This window comes from Centruroides sculpturatus, unplaced genomic scaffold (genome assembly GCF_000671375.1).
Source record: "Centruroides sculpturatus isolate CEXI.00-Female unplaced genomic scaffold, Cexi_2.0 scaffold245, whole genome shotgun sequence".
Taxonomy (NCBI): Eukaryota; Metazoa; Arthropoda; class Arachnida; order Scorpiones; family Buthidae; genus Centruroides; species Centruroides sculpturatus.
In genome coordinates, this window is record NW_019384465.1 from 77,657 (window position 1) to 93,391 (window position 15,735).

General features: G+C 28.5%; 1 protein-coding gene across 4 annotated transcripts in view; it reads left to right on the plus strand.

Moving 5' to 3' along the window:
- Positions 1-15,735, plus strand: part of LOC111621010 (low-density lipoprotein receptor-related protein 4-like) — a 121,620-nt gene that overhangs the window by 54,115 nt on the left and 51,770 nt on the right. For all 4 annotated transcript variants that reach the window (XM_023363044.1, XM_023363046.1, XM_023363045.1 and 1 more), the window contains exon 2: positions 14,541-14,681. In XM_023363044.1, coding sequence (XP_023218812.1) covers positions 14,541-14,681 — 141 coding nt within the window. The remainder of the gene's footprint in view (positions 1-14,540; positions 14,682-15,735) is intronic.

Genomic DNA, 15,735 nt, shown 5'->3' on the forward strand with positions numbered 1-15,735 from the left:
AGTTTTGAGTTCCTCTTTGTCCGTAAATGTAGGTTAAATGGCTTGCTTTTCCCTTTATCCAGACTTCTATGTAGTGTTTACAAATATAGAGGAATAAAAAAATAAGTATATAAATTTTTTTACGGAAAAAACATGCATAAAAACATAAAAGGAAATAAAACATTCTTATGCATAAATTACAAATAAGCAATACGAAATAATAATAGATAAATGATAATAATCTTTTATTATTTTGTATTTCTTAGTTGTGATTTATTCATAAGAATGGGTGTTTTTATATTTTTTCTTTCCTGGACTTTTTTCTATAATAAAAACTGCGCCTTCCTGTACGTATAAAAACTATACAGAGGACTGGATACAGGAAAAAACAGGCCATTTAGCCTATACTCAGACACAAAAAGGAACTCAAAACAAGGGTTTTTTTAAAACTTAAAATGTTACAAAAGTGCTATAAATTAAGATTTCTTTTGAAAAGTAATTAAAAGTTTTTATTTTATTTGTTTTATTAATTAGCTATACCCTATTTATGGTGAATTGAGTATGCTAATGATCTGGCGCATTAAAATATGAAGTAATTCAAAGATTACATTTTACAAGAAAATTTTAATTTGAATCTTTTGATTTAAAAAGTGATCGTGCTTTATGTAATTTAAAATATTTTTTAAAAAAGAAAAAAAAACCGTGCCAAGTAGTAAACAAATTCATTCCCATCAATATAATTTTACTGTAAATCAAATATTATATGAAATATAGTGAAGAAGAAACATATAAATCTTAGATATGAATAATTTAAATCAATAACTAATATACTGTAATTTATTAAGTAAAAAATTGAAAATATCACTAAATAATATTTAAATATTTTTTTAAAAAACTACAAATTTTAATGATACGTTTAATATGAAATTTCTTATTTGTATTTGTGTTAGGAATAAATGCATTTATTCATACCTTTTAACATTTATATATTAAATTAAACCTTATGTGGTGGATATTTCAGGACGTGCGGAAGGCATCTCCTTAAAAAATTTGTACAAAACTCGCCACCGTGGAGCTTTTTGGCGTTACAAACAACATTTTACTTGCACAGTACGTAGAAGATATTCGTGCGATGCAGGCGATACCGCTCAGAATTGTCTCATTTTGAAGATTTAAAACTTAAAGGCGATGAACAGTGTACAACGGCCGATCATAATTACTCCTCTCTACTATTCTATGATGCTTCTCAAATGCAATGTGTTACTGCTTTCCGAGGCTCCAAATTTGTAGCATGTCCTCGAAATTTGGTTGTTCCCAAAACCAAAAATCATAAAGATTAATATCTAAAGCGCCAAAAGTGCCAAAGTGAGTTTTGGTACTTTTTATAAAATGCACCAAAACTCACTATGTCAATTGTTGCACTATATATTCAGATTATCTGATTATTTCTATTGTAGAAATTTCTGCTTTACTATTTCTATCATTATTGGGACATTTTTATTGACTTTTTACATTACTGGGACTCGGCTAATTGACTTTTGAGCTAATCTCTATTGGAAAAATCGTCATCTTCTTGACATTGAAAAAGTTTAATTAGTGTATATAATTTTGACAATAGTGACAAAAGTGAAATAATCTAGTGTGAAAAAAGTCCAGTTTTTATAGAAAAAATTAAAAGTTTATATAAAATGGTATAAATATAAGCCAGTGTTTTCTTTTTCCAGTTGTATAGCCGAATGGTTAAGGTGTCAGCCTATCGCTCTGGGTACACGGAACGAATTCAAACGGGTCGAAAACACCAAAAACTTTTCGGTTGGTCTATCTTGAATATATCGGGTCCTGGCACTCTACCAAATTGACAGAGGGACGGAAGGCTGGCAGAATCTGCGCTGGACTTGATAAATCCTTCTGGTACCCATAGGGTGCAAAGAGAAAAAGAAATGGCTCAGTAGTATCTGAACACTAGTCGCGGGTTCGCGCCTGCTGACACTTGGTATATTATTTTTCTTATCGTGTCTAATACCGAATTAGGGGCTAGTTTTCTATAGAAAGTCTTTCCGGAAAGTATTGGAGATCGCTCATGTGTTGCATTGTTCATCAATCTAATGTCTTTTCTTAGTGCTTAAGTTATATGATACGGATTATAAATGCTATTTTCAGTATAATGTTATTCAATTTCCTGACAGAAAATAACTACCTGTTTTTCATTAGATACTGAATAATAAACGAGTTTTTTGTTTATCAAGCCAAATAAAAAGAAATTACAGTAATAATAAAAGAAATTTTTTACGCTCATCATACTAAATTACACTAAATCAAATCACGTATTTTAAACAGCAATTTATTTAATGAATTTTATTCGATTTTTATTCCTAAAAAAACACATTACACCAAATAAAATTTCGGGAACAATTTTATTTTGTAGAATTGAACTATAATCAAATATACGATCCAATCTAAAAAAACAAATTTTTCATCCTAAATATTAATTTATTCCTCATATTTTTCATATCTACAAAATTGAATTGATATTATGTTTCACGCGACATCCTTTATAATAAATATTTATTTATTATAAAAATATTAAATTATTCAAACACCGACACGAGCTTTTGAATTTATAAGCAATTTGTAATATACAATAATATATTATATTTCACAGTTTATATGTAAAAATATAAAGAAAAGAAACTTTTAGAATTCAGCAATTTAATAAAAATTATATATAATGTCTAAAATTTATGTCTTCGTTAGTACAAAATTTGTGAATTCACTTACAAACTTTAAATTTGAAAACCTTACAAACACAGACATCTTGATTAAATCCTACATTTGGTTTTGTTTATTAGGTTTCGGGAGGGGAAGGTGTTGGGGTGGAACCACATCCCTCAAACATCATTAAAATTCATTGTCATTGGACTAAGGTATATCCTGAAGGTTTGAAAATTCTATCTTGATTAAAAATGGATGAAATTTGAGTTGCAAGATTTGACAATGATACAAAGCAAGTTAAAAAAAAAGCGTTTAATAATAATAATAATTATTATTATTATTATTTTTATACGAATTAAACTTTAAATAAAGTTTATATTGTATATCTTTTGACTACTATATCATTAATAAACTATCATTAAACTTAGAGGTGATAATAGAGCCATTTTTCTCAGGCTTCGGACAGAGATGGCCTCATAATTTAATCTCTTATGTAAAATGTGATTTACTTTCAATAAATTAACTTACCATATATCAAGAAATCTTATTTTCTCTTGAAGAAGTCAACCTTATAAAAAAAATCTAGCAACGAGAGTTGTATAACTTTCCCGGGTGTTATAGATTTTTAAATAAACAAAAATAACTTTTATATTATTAAGCAAAAAATAATATTGTGTATGGCTCTTTCTGTTATCAGATTTTGTTATAAAAACTATAAAATATTTTTTAAATTACGATAAAATGGTAAAAAGCTTAATTTTGAGAGTATGGGTGAGTTTTATAAGAAAGTATAAATGCTAATGAAGATTTTATTCGTTATTAAATCTTACTCCTCTCGAGATATATGTCTCTCTCTATCTCACTATCTTCTCGACCTTTCATCACCAAAATTTAATAGCATCAATGCCCCTCATATACAAGCCACCATGCTAAATTTCGTTTTTAATCTTTACCTCATCCTGAAATATTAAGCGAAATAGACGCCAACACACACACACACACACACACACACACACACATGTACAGAATTTTTTTTTGCTGTTTTGGATTCAGGTCTCAAAACACGAAGATTTGCAATAAACTCGAAGGATCAAAATTTAACACTCTTTCAATACTTTCCCTTGTTGTGTATAACAAGTGAAAGTAAAACAAAATATTATGAAGAACAAATCTTGTCGAATATATTTTGAAACTTACAAATATAGAGGAGAAACACCAAAGCAGAGGGGGTAGAGATTTTGTGTAGTAATAAGCAGAATTCCCCTGGCTAATTTCGAGAAATAAGTGTTTCGGACTATCGTTAAGTAGAGTCAATACTTCATCACGTTATCATCAAACCATAAAATCGTTATTATTCAGTTCGGTTATCTGTGAAAAGTGTGCGAATTTTCATTCTTGCTGTTTACGAAATTGTCGAAACGTGACTTTGTGACGCCATAGCTTCACTACTAAACAGGTAAGAGTTCGTTTCTCATTAACTGGTATGTAGTTGTAGAATAAAATTAACATATTATGCGCTTTGTTAACCGTTTCTGACATTCAATAATTGACGATGCTACGTTGATCAAAAGCATTTCCTTTTTCTAAGTCGTATACCCACACGTTCCGGAGTAGAATTTTCACTTTTCTAACATTGAGTTTGACTAATTAGGTCTTTTTTATATTTAGATTGAAAACAATAGACGATGGAAAAAGAAGAAAGAAGAAACTATTATGGCCACAGAACCACAGGCAAAGCCTCAGAACCACAGGCAAAGCCTTAGAATCTACGAGAGAAGATGCAAATAAACATTTTCAATTCTTAAACTTGTCCTGATTTCTTTTTATAAAATCCTATTTATATTTGGATGTACGAATTTGATGGACGTCTTGTATATATTATTAATAAAATTTACCAATTATTTTTTATATATTTTTATTATGAGAAAGAACCGAACTACTGTTGATTTAGAAAATAAAATTAAAGTAAAATATTTTTATTTACAGTAATCCTTTCCCAGAATAAGAATAGAACCGATATTTATTAGTCTATATACGCAAAGGAAAATAGTTTTGAGTTTATTACGAACTAAAACATATTTTATAATTAAACGTACATAAAACATGTATTAGAAAAACTATTCATATCATAATCTATTTGATATTTTTGACATCTATGTAAGAAATTTAGTATTAAAAAAGAAACAAAAAAAAAGTCACGACGTCATATGACGTATTTTTGAATTTTCGAAATTTTCATTGTGTATCTGCGGCGGCGGAGTGATACACATTCAAGATCCAGCACATCGGCTGCATTTTTAGTCGAAAATACTGTACTACAAAACGATATTTCTTTTGAAATATAAAAAAGAAAAATCAATAATAAAACATTTAATTTCAAAATGTTTACTTTATATTCGATTATAAATATAATCTTTATTAAAAATTTATAGTGTGTACAGTATATAATTATGAATACGATATACTCATAACATTTATTGATCCACTTCAAAAGTTATATATATATATGAACTGTACATCTGACGTTTTGAAGTGGCGCACGTTATATTAAAGTTGTTAGAGTTTATGTACGATTCGTTTTCGTTTAAATCAAACAGGGCCTTCTAACTGATCTTATTGATGCCTCCAGTACATAAAAGTAGTTCAGTTTTTAACGATGTTTTCTAAAGATTTTTAACAAAAACTATCACAAAAAAAAAGCTTATTTTTAATTGATAAGAGATGCAATGAAATGAATAATTTGTAACAGTTTTGTTTTGGCCGGATGGTCGAGAGGTTAGTGGCAATCTTCTGTTTTGGAGAATCCGGAATCGAAAACCCCGAAAAGTTTTTTCGGAAGGGATCAGTCCAGATACGTATACTGTATATCAGGTTCAGTCAGTGTCGGATTAACCAACAAATAAGACAAATATCTATGGCCTGTAATTCGGGGGTGGTCTGGCTTCAGTATAGATAATAATAATAATAATAAATTTTAAAAAATTATTCAAGAAATTCAATAGGACAGGAAAGGCTATGGTCTTTGGCAATGCTTGATGATGCTTTCGAATGGCTAGATTGCGAAGATAATATTGATCAATTTTCTGAAATAAAAATCCGAAAAATTTAAATTTTAAAAGGTTGATTAATTAATGACTATAATTATATTTTTTATATATTTTTCGTTATACCAGAAACTCTTTTATTATACAATTATTATAGTTTGTATTCTGTATTAAGAGGCCAAGCGTCCGTTCCTTGAACACCGGGAGTTCGGTCGTACGTTCGGTCTCGCGAAGACAGCATGGTAACGTGGAGTTTTTCGGGTTTTCTGTAACATCTGAATAGGGGCCAGTTACCTTTAAATAGATATCCCGGTAGGCATTCCCCTAGGCAGATCGTTCTAGCGTTGCGTTGCTGTAACTTTAACGAACAATATTCTCTATTGTTAATAAAAATTTTAACTGACATTATTTAAGATTTCTTTACAAGCAACATATTTAAATGGGGCTCCAATTTAAATTTTGTCTAGGGCTTGTTAAAGGCTTAATCCAGCACTAGGTTCAGTGCCTCACCACGCGGCCTCCTCATTGTGAGTCTGGCAGAACCCATAATGGACTTGCCTAGAAAGCCCTCTTAGTGCCAACAGGACGGAAAAAGTTAAAAAAAAAAAATTGTTCTTGAGGTCATCGTCAAAAGGCTTTGCTGGCTCCCATTTGAGGGACCTGCATTTAAATATTTACATTTTGATATAATGTAATTAATAAACACGAATTTTCTTAATTAGAGTAGATTAGCCAAACTGTAATTAATCAGAACACGATATACTTGGCTCTTCAAAATAATACTGACACTGTACTTTAAAATTTCAGTATTGGGAAGCGAATAAAGAATTAAATAAAGTTTTATTTTTTTAAATTTTCGAGACATGTTTCTGATTAACACGAGTGAATCGATTTGATTTTGATCTTCATGGTTATAAATCAAACAAATGAAGCATCTATTAATAGAGTGACATAGATACGATATATATGCCGTATATCTGTTGTAAAGTCCACTTTAGCTATTTAAGCTTGATTTTCTAATGTCAAGTTTCCAAATGAGCAACATAATCTGATCATTAAGAGGCAAAGTTTAATTAGGCGTTAATTAATCTTATTTATATCATAGTAATTTACCCGTAATAATCTTAACTTACCTTTGTTCCAAAATCTCCCAAGCCATGTAAATTTATTATCTAAATGATGCAAAACTATATTTTATTTTAAATTTATAAAATATAAAATAAATGAGATAGAAGTTAGTTAGTTAATTAAATTATATAAGCTACATATTTATGCATTTTTAATTTACAGATTAATTAACCAGATATTCAATTTATTTGATTTATAAATGGAGAATTATATAAGATGTTAATGAAATTTTTAAATTTAATTTTTCATAATTTATTTCTCCACTGGCGGTCGAATGGATAAAACCACTGATCACTGTAGTTAGTGAGCCACCAATGGCGGAGTAAATAAAACCCTGAATATTGGTGCCTAACGGACTGGCCACGTGGAGTTTTCTGGGTTTTCTTCACATTGGTAACACCCAAATAGGGTCCAGTTTCCCATAAAAGACTTATCGTCTGTATGTCGTGTTGCCGTATACGAATAAAACCAAACTTGTGGTTGGTTGCAGTTTCGCACCTCATCAACGGGCTGGCTACTGGAGTTTTCTTGGTTTTTACACGTGTCTAACACTTCCTAGTCTCGAGTTACTCAAGTTTCAATGCGAATATGTTGGGAGTGCCATGTGGTATCAACTCGTTCAGTGAATGGTCTCGTTGAACGGATTGGTATCCCGTGATACTCTCAACACATTCGTGTTGCTACTTACACAACTCGAGATCAGGCTTCCCGAATGGTATCAGTTGCTGCATAATTTTATTCTGAGAATAAAATTATTACTTAAAAAATTATTTCGACTTTATTTTTATTTATTTATTAATTCCTAATATTTAAAATTCTTACTCATTTTAAAAAATATATATAAAGATTGAAAATATGTTTATATTATTATTAATGTGATATTTTTAACTCATAAAAATTATTTATAATTAAATGTATTAAAACTTCATACAATTAAATTGAAGGCTGAGAAACAAAAATTTGCATGAAAAAGTATTAAAATTACAAAAAATGAAATGATAGAAGAAAGAAAATACATTATTATATTTTTCTTAAGATTTACATATAAATCTTAAGTAATTTTTAACGGTGAAGTGCTGTTGCCGGGCTTAGATTGTTAGTGACAAAGCTGCCAGATTGGCCGAAAAATCGTTTTGATGGCATTTTGGTCGATTTCGGGTTATTTTTTAGAGTCGAATTTTGGCGACATTTCTGCTTCGACTATCTGGCACCCCTGGTTGGCCATGTTATAATTACAATAATAGGACGGCTCCAGCAAGAAAGTCACTTAGTTCAAACACTTCCCATTGATCAAATTTAGCAAATGAGTTCTCAGATTAATCTCATGGTTTCTAGATGTACAAGAAAGTATGAAAATTTTAATATATTTTGAGCTGATCGAATTACAAAAGATTTTCGATCAGTCAAGTGACCCGTACCACTGTCACGTGGTATATTAGAATCTTTCGGGTTTGCGGTAATTTGTTTTTTAAATATTAAATACACACGTTAAGACAACTTCCTAAAAATATAATGCTTCTAATACATTTTTAACGTTTATACTTCTAAAAGTTTACTTTTTGTCACGTGAATATTTTGTAAATATTTTAAAAAATTTATAGTAACTTTTAAAAAAAATTTTTTTTAGACTAGAGAAAGCCACATATCAATTCAGAGGGATCTCATAAGGCTACTCGTTGTAGGCTACTGCTGAGCTGCATAATTATACATCAAGGGTGACACTTGTCACGATAGAAGTCATACACTTTCTATCAGAAATACTGGAGAGCCGTATTGTCTATTTATAGTGTTTTAACTATATATAATAATTAACGTTTTATAGTAAATATCATTGCTACTTTACTGGCACTTTATGACTAGGTAAACAATTAATCAACTCTTTCAACATTATGAATGTATCTTAAGATTTCAGTTGCCTGTTCGAAGTTTAACGCGAGTTAAACTTACAATCCCTATGTATACAAGGTATTACGTAATATCCGGAAAACTTATAATATTATACAGTGAAACCTAGTTAATTCGAATCAGTCGAGGGAAAAATTCGAACTTCGAGTTTAAAAGTTTCAAGGAATGCGAGTTAAATCAGTTTGATTTAATCTGTTAGACGATTGGTGAAAGAAAATGACTTCGAGTTATCCAGATTCAAATTAATCAGGTTTTACTGTATGTGTAAGTAGTGTTTATCAAGTTTATAAAAAATTGTATAAATAATTGGGAGCCGCGCGTGGTTCACGAGCCACAGTTTGGCCACCGTGGCACACAGTACATTCCTCATGAGCCCAAAAATATATATACCTATATTGAAAAGAATAACAGAAAAAATATTTTTCTCTGTTAATCTGTCTGAAACGTAAAAGAAAGTAGGTGCCTAAATAATTTTATATCATATTTTATATTTATTAGGTCACTCTAGAAGGCCGTTGATTTCTTACCCCTCTAGGTTTAGACAATTGAATTAATTAATATAGCATTACATATTCTTCGATAATAGTTTTTTCGTTTCTATTATCATAAAAATCATGCCCTTGACTTATATATTTATTTGGCTCACTAAATTTAATATTTCATTTCATTTAAAAAAAATTAAAGTGCTACTGGCAGTTCCAAGTTTGTGCTTTCATGTAGATTTAACTTTCTGTTATTTGAACTGTGACGTTAGTGTTTAGCTTTGTCAACAATATTTGATTTGCTGAAAGAATTCTTGGAGTGGTTCTACTTAAAACTTTGATAGAAAGTTGTGTGACTGTAGGGCATGTTCCTTTCGTTGTCAGCTTAGCTTTTTGGATTTCAGACTTTAAACAAAATACTTATAATGCTCTTTAAGATACTATATTTAGAATACCGAATTAATTGATGTGGTATTATTAATATTCTCATCAGCATTAGTTATATCAGCGAGGCAATTAATAATAATCAGTACAACTCGATTGACTGATAACACAAATGAACAGTAATTACAAGCAGCTCCGTTTCTGTATAACCCTTATATTAAACAATGTAGGCTAGTGTTTCCTCTTATATTTTAAATCTGTTTTGCTGTTTAATGAGACAAAATTGAGATATTTTAAAGTGATTTATGTATAAAGTTTACTCTTAGAGAGGGAAAAACTATTACATTAGTTTTGCTAGAATCGAATGAGTATATAATTGGACACTTATTTGAATATATTTGTAACTATTAATTATTTTAAACAATTTTTTTCACTTATTTTTGAAAATAATCAGATTAATTTGGTGCAAATTCACTTAAACTATTTGATTTATAAACTCATATTAAACCCATACTATACATACGTTGACGGCTGGATGGTCCTGAGGTTAAGATGGCAGCCTATTGCGCAGAGGGACCAGGATCGAGTCCGGATGGGTCGAAAAATCCCAGGAAATTTTCGAGGATGATCTTTCCGAATAAATCGGGCTCCGTCCCTCACATTTGGTTACTCCATCATATCCTGGTCCACAATGGTGGCTCACCAGTGACGATAAAACCATTGAACACTGGTAGTGGGTTCGCGCCCGTCCAATGGACTAGCCACGTGGAGTTTTTCTGGTTTTCTTGACGTTAGTAACTCCTAAATATGGGTCAGTTTCTCGTAGAAGACCTCCCGGAATCAATCTCCCTCGGCAGATCGCCCATGTGTCGCGTTGCCGCGTACGAATAAAACCAAACCAAGTCATAATGGGTGGCAAAGCCCGTAATGGTCCTATAAAAAGATCTTAGTACCCAGGCGGAAAGAGTTAAAAACATAATACCATATACAGTAATTTAACTTATTTTATATTAATTAATACAATATTTAAATTAAATAGGAAAGTAAATCTCAAAACTTATTTGTTTCACGTAATTAAATCACGTTTGTCGTTTAAACCGAATAAAATTCTGAAAATTGAAATTTTGTTGCGTGAGTTTAAAATTATGAATTTTAGATTTATTAATAATAAACGAATTTCTGAAAGTTTTAAATTATACAATATTTAATTTATTATAACAAATTTTCACAAAATTTAAATAATTGTAACAGGAATTTTTGGAATTTTAAAACCGAATAATCTTTCTAAATCTATTATATAGATTAATTTATCAAAATTATTAATTAATCTGTAACTAAACGAAATAATAATTCATAAACATTAATTATGATTGAAATAAAACGAAATTAACATATCTTTAAATGTTAAAATTCAATATCCACCCCGTTCCTTTTCCATATACTGTGTTGATTTCCATCTATCTAACTCCTTCTCGTCATTAAGGAAGGACAGACGGACAGACGGACAGACGGACGACAGTGGAAATGTATAGGTGTGAAACCTGGAAATTTCAACTCAAAAGTTCTAAAATTTGCTAAAAATGCTTTCATATTAATGTAATAAAAGCCGTTTAGAGTCATTATCAAATATAGGATGGATGAGATCGATTGCCTCTTCGTTAAATATATGTAAATTATAAAATAAATATGAAATATAATTTACATATTTTTTAAATAGTGGAAATTATTAAGAGTTGTACAGGTTTTAATATGAAAACTCTGTATAATTCTTCAANAATTGCACTTAGCTACTTGTTTATTATTAATTTATTTTTTGATTTAAATGTATTTAAATAAAATTAATAAAGAAGTAGCAGAATTATACAGCTATCAAACATAAGAAAAACATTTTTAGTTTATTTAGACATTTTTAATTATTTATTTATTAATACTAATAATAACAATTTTAATAATTTGTAAAGTATTAAATAGGTTTATTAATTTCTTTTATAGTTACCAATGTCACCATGGGCTAATTATACATTTCGTGTAATAGCACGAAACAAAATTGGGCCCAGTTTGCCAAGTGCCCCTTCCGATAGATGTGAAACACCAACAGATGTGCCATATAAAAACCCAGACAAAGTAGAAGGTTATGGAACAGAACCTGACAACTTGATCATATCATGGACTGTAAGCAACTTTTTTTTTCTATATTTTAATAAATTATATTAACTATTTTATTATACATTATTAAATGATTTAAAAATAAATGCTGTTTATAAATAACATATGTCAATACTTATAAATTTGATCTATTACTTTTCCAATAAATATGAACAAGTTAATTATAATAATTTATTACAGTAAAGAAATTTGAGAGTTTTAATGTATTTCTGATATTTTTTTGACTCTTAAATTTTTGGTTTTATTGAATCTCTGTGTTATGCATCTACCAAATTCTTTGTGTCTTCTGTTTTGATTTTTATTCTTTGTTTGGTTAATATTCAGTCTTCTTTTGTTTTAAGAATTTATTTTTCTTTTATTTAATTTTTAATTTCATTATTATTATTATTATTATTATATAAGTTTAAGAGGGAGGTGGGCTTTGGAGAGTTATTGGAGGATCTTACAATATTTTTTTATAGAGTATCGAAGAATATTTGTACCAAATTTGGTACGGATACGTTGAATGATACATAAACTTTTATCTAACAAACACACATACTTTGACATATGTTAGTTATAAAATATATCTATATTTGAGAAAGGCTATCGATTTTATCTCATTTATATCAAAAACCATTGTAAAATTATTTCATCAATTCTAATTTTTAATGAAATGCTTTCTAAATTTAGTTTTTTTAAAATAATGTAACAATAAAGAAGAGTTTAAAATAAAAATTTAACGATTAAATTAATATTTTTTTACCATTTTGCAACAGCAGAAAAATCCCTCACTAAATCTATGTTGAAGCCATCCATTTTTTCCTACAAAATCACTTAAACAACACTTTTAAATGTTGTTTATTTTTTTTCAAGTAAACTTATTCAATGTGTTTTATGATGTTTTTTTAATTTTGTTTTCCAATAACATATGATGCAATAAGAAAATACATTTGTTTTAGATAAAGATAGATGACATTCAGTAAACTAGTGGCTCGTCCATCATTGTCTGACAACAATTTGTGGGGATATTTGATCATCTGTCTTCTCATATCGGAACTTTCGTGAAAACTTTTCTTTCATATAAACGTATCATCTACCAATATAATGTATCTAAATCTAAGTATACATTTTAAAAAGTAATGTTTGAGAATTTGATCAAAAATATTTAAATTAAATTTTTTCTTTCCTACGCTATAAAAAGAAGAGACTTTTGCCCTGGCAGTGTTTTGAAAACGGATAAAATATTAAAGTTGAAGATTTTAATATTCAGATGGGATCCTTAGATTTATGGGGCGATAACGTTGTTAACAATTCATTTAATAGAATTTAAATTGCCTGAAGGATAGACTTAACAATAACTTTTTTATATAGCAAAAGTTGCATTTAAAAGGTCCCCCCTTTTTTACTATAAATGTCGTTTTATTGTTGTTCTTTCTCTTTCTTTCTTTCTGTTTTCTGCCGGAGAAAATGGCATTGATGAACTATGTAATTTTGTAATATTCGTATTAAAATTCGATCTTAGAATACTGTAAATACTGTTTTTTTCCCATTCCTTTTGGTAGAAATAACATTCGATTATATAACCTTCTACATATACTTTTTATGCGATGGTAAAATTCTGTTTAAATTATAGAAGTTTTGAATGTTGTTTTACGGTGCTATTTTCTGCTTTTCTTTTTAAAAAAAAGAAGAAAAGAATTGACGTAAAACTAAATACATTTTATTCCAGATACAATTTATTTTTATTTAAAAATAAATTTATTTAAATTATAACTTAATTTTATGTGAAACACGGAGTTGAAGAAAACTACATTAATGAATTTTAAGAAAGAAAATATGCATTAAAAATTATATTTATTTATTTTGTAATAAAAATAATACTTTTTAAAATATTATTTAAGAATTATAATTACGTAAATTATTGTGGCAGATCCGAAGAAATTCGACTAAAATCTTTCTCGTGTGAGATGTTACTGCATCAACTAACGAATTATTTCGTCATTACGAACTTATATTTTAATAGTTTATTGAAATTTTCTAAATTTAAAAAGTGATAAAGCCTGTTTTTTACAATATTTGTAACTATAAAAAACTTTACTAAACCGGATACATTGCAATAACACACCATCAACTGCCGGTTGCGGGTTCGAGTCCCGCTCCTTTCTTATTCTTTTCTTCCACTTTAGTCTAAAATTATTTAATTAAATTTAATACAAAATGGCATCTAAAGCCTTCCTCTAAGGCCAAATTTATTTGTAAATTATTATTATTAGTACTGAATTATAGCCTAATGATTTACAGCAGTTGATGGTGTGTTATTGCAATATTTGTAACATTATTAATTATTATTTTAAAAAAAAAAGAATTCCAAAAATACTGCAAATAGTAATTAAATTCAAGGAAATTTATTATTTAACTAATAGAAAACCTTGTTAGCAGCATCACTTAATGACTGCAGAAAATTACTGTATACGATAATGAATTATTTTTCTTTATTTATAAATATAATCATTGTCTGTAATTAAAAATTTGGTAACAGTTGCTTTCCTTTTAAGGTTTTAAAAGAGAAATTAAAGTAAATCCAAATCGAATTGTTTCAATTATTTATTGCACCGATGAATAATTTATTTAAAAAAATAAGAGCCAAAAATTATTATTAATAAAATTTTGAAGTTTATATTTAAAAAAATATATATATTAATTTATTTATAGTTTCAAGTAGTGATACTTAATGCATTATATTTACAATAATGTGTAGATATGTCATCATCATCCTGCTCGTGCGGGACTAACGAATTTTCCTGTTTATCTTCATCTCAAAACTGTACTTGTATACCTGTTCGATGGCACTGCGATGGCGATAACGACTGTGAAGAAGGAAACGACGAAATTGGCTGCGGTAAGTAATTTTATATATAATTTATAGGTAATATTAAATACGATATTTTGGAAGCTGGAAATTTAAAAATCGTTTAAGTTCCTATAATGTCGTGAATTTTTTTTTAAAAATATGTTTTCTTATCTTTTAGTTGGACGTTCCATGCAACACACGATCTTCGTTCGATAAGCAAAGTCAAAGTTATGTTGCATTTACGAGATATTGCTCTTTAACTTTAATTTTTTTTTTTTGGATAAAAGTCTTTCGAAGCCATTAATTTATGGATTAAAACATAGCTTTTTCAGTTTTATATCTATTAAAAGTTGAACTAAATGTTTATTATGCGTTGAAGAAGATGATTTTTATAATTGAATTTTCAAAATTAATTTGTTAAATCTTTAAAGAGTTTAAAGGTTTTTAAATTATTTTGAAATGATTTTAAAAAAACAAATATCAATCTGGTTAATTAATATTATTTGGGTAAGAGATCAATCACTTGTTCCTATAATAATCCATCCAATATAACTATTACCATCCAATAGTTATATTGGATGGATTTTTATTTTTAAAATTTTTGTAAGTAAAATATAATTTTATGGTACAACAAAAATCATCTTTTTCTTTCGCCAATTTATCTTATTTCTGATTTTAATAAGTCTCTTTCGAGTTGTTTTATCTCTAAAGGCAGTTCACGTGACTGTTGGAGGTTTAAATTTAACTCTTCCCATTTGAAAATAATAAAAAATTAAATAAATTTATATCCATTCACTCCATTATGTTGTGTTACCCTACCTATATTGTGAGATTAAGTGCGTATTTCTTTTTGAACTTTAGCCTTTTCAATATCCTGTGCACGGGCTTGCTATCTCTCATACATCTTTCAACTTCTTTTCCCCAATGTCTTCTGTTCCATCATCATCAAACTTTCGAAATTAAAATTCTTGGTTTTCGAGAAAACTTGCAGACAGATGTAGAAATAATGTCCCTTGACTAACTTCTATATATGTATACCATCTTTACAGCTGTAGAATAGTTGATAAAGTTGAGTAAAAATTCAGTATACATATATAAATGA